Below are 250 nucleotides of genomic sequence, written 5' to 3'. Positions count from 1 at the left end.
AGATAAAGATAATCAGGGAATATAAAATCTGACTTCCGCCAAATTATCATTAGTACCTACAGTTTCCCGCACAGACACCTTCACACTCCCAGCATAAACATGCATTCATTCAACACAGATAGCATGGGTCTCAGCACGATCACCACGCCCATAAATTCCGCTGAAGCCTCGAAACTCAGAGGTGTGGCTTTGGGATTCGAGCTGCTCACCTGTTTCGTCGGGTTTATTGGTGAGTTCCGTTCGGTGAAGT

General features: G+C 46.0%; 1 protein-coding gene across 1 annotated transcript in view; it reads left to right on the top strand.

Annotated features, from left to right (window-relative positions):
• The first annotated feature begins 70 nt into the window (after window positions 1-70).
• Window positions 71-250, top strand: part of LOC119586513 — an 11,260-nt gene continuing 11,080 nt past the window's right edge. The window contains exon 1 of the mRNA XM_037935254.1: window positions 71-229. Within this exon, the coding sequence (XP_037791182.1) occupies window positions 100-229 (130 nt within the window). The 5' untranslated portion in view covers window positions 71-99. The remainder of the gene's footprint in view (window positions 230-250) is intronic.

Source organism: Penaeus monodon, chromosome 21 (genome assembly GCF_015228065.2).
Source record: "Penaeus monodon isolate SGIC_2016 chromosome 21, NSTDA_Pmon_1, whole genome shotgun sequence".
Classification (NCBI taxonomy): Eukaryota; Metazoa; Arthropoda; class Malacostraca; order Decapoda; family Penaeidae; genus Penaeus; species Penaeus monodon.
The sequence above is the reverse complement of the archived record's forward strand: the minus strand, read 5'-3'. Positions and strand labels throughout refer to the sequence as shown.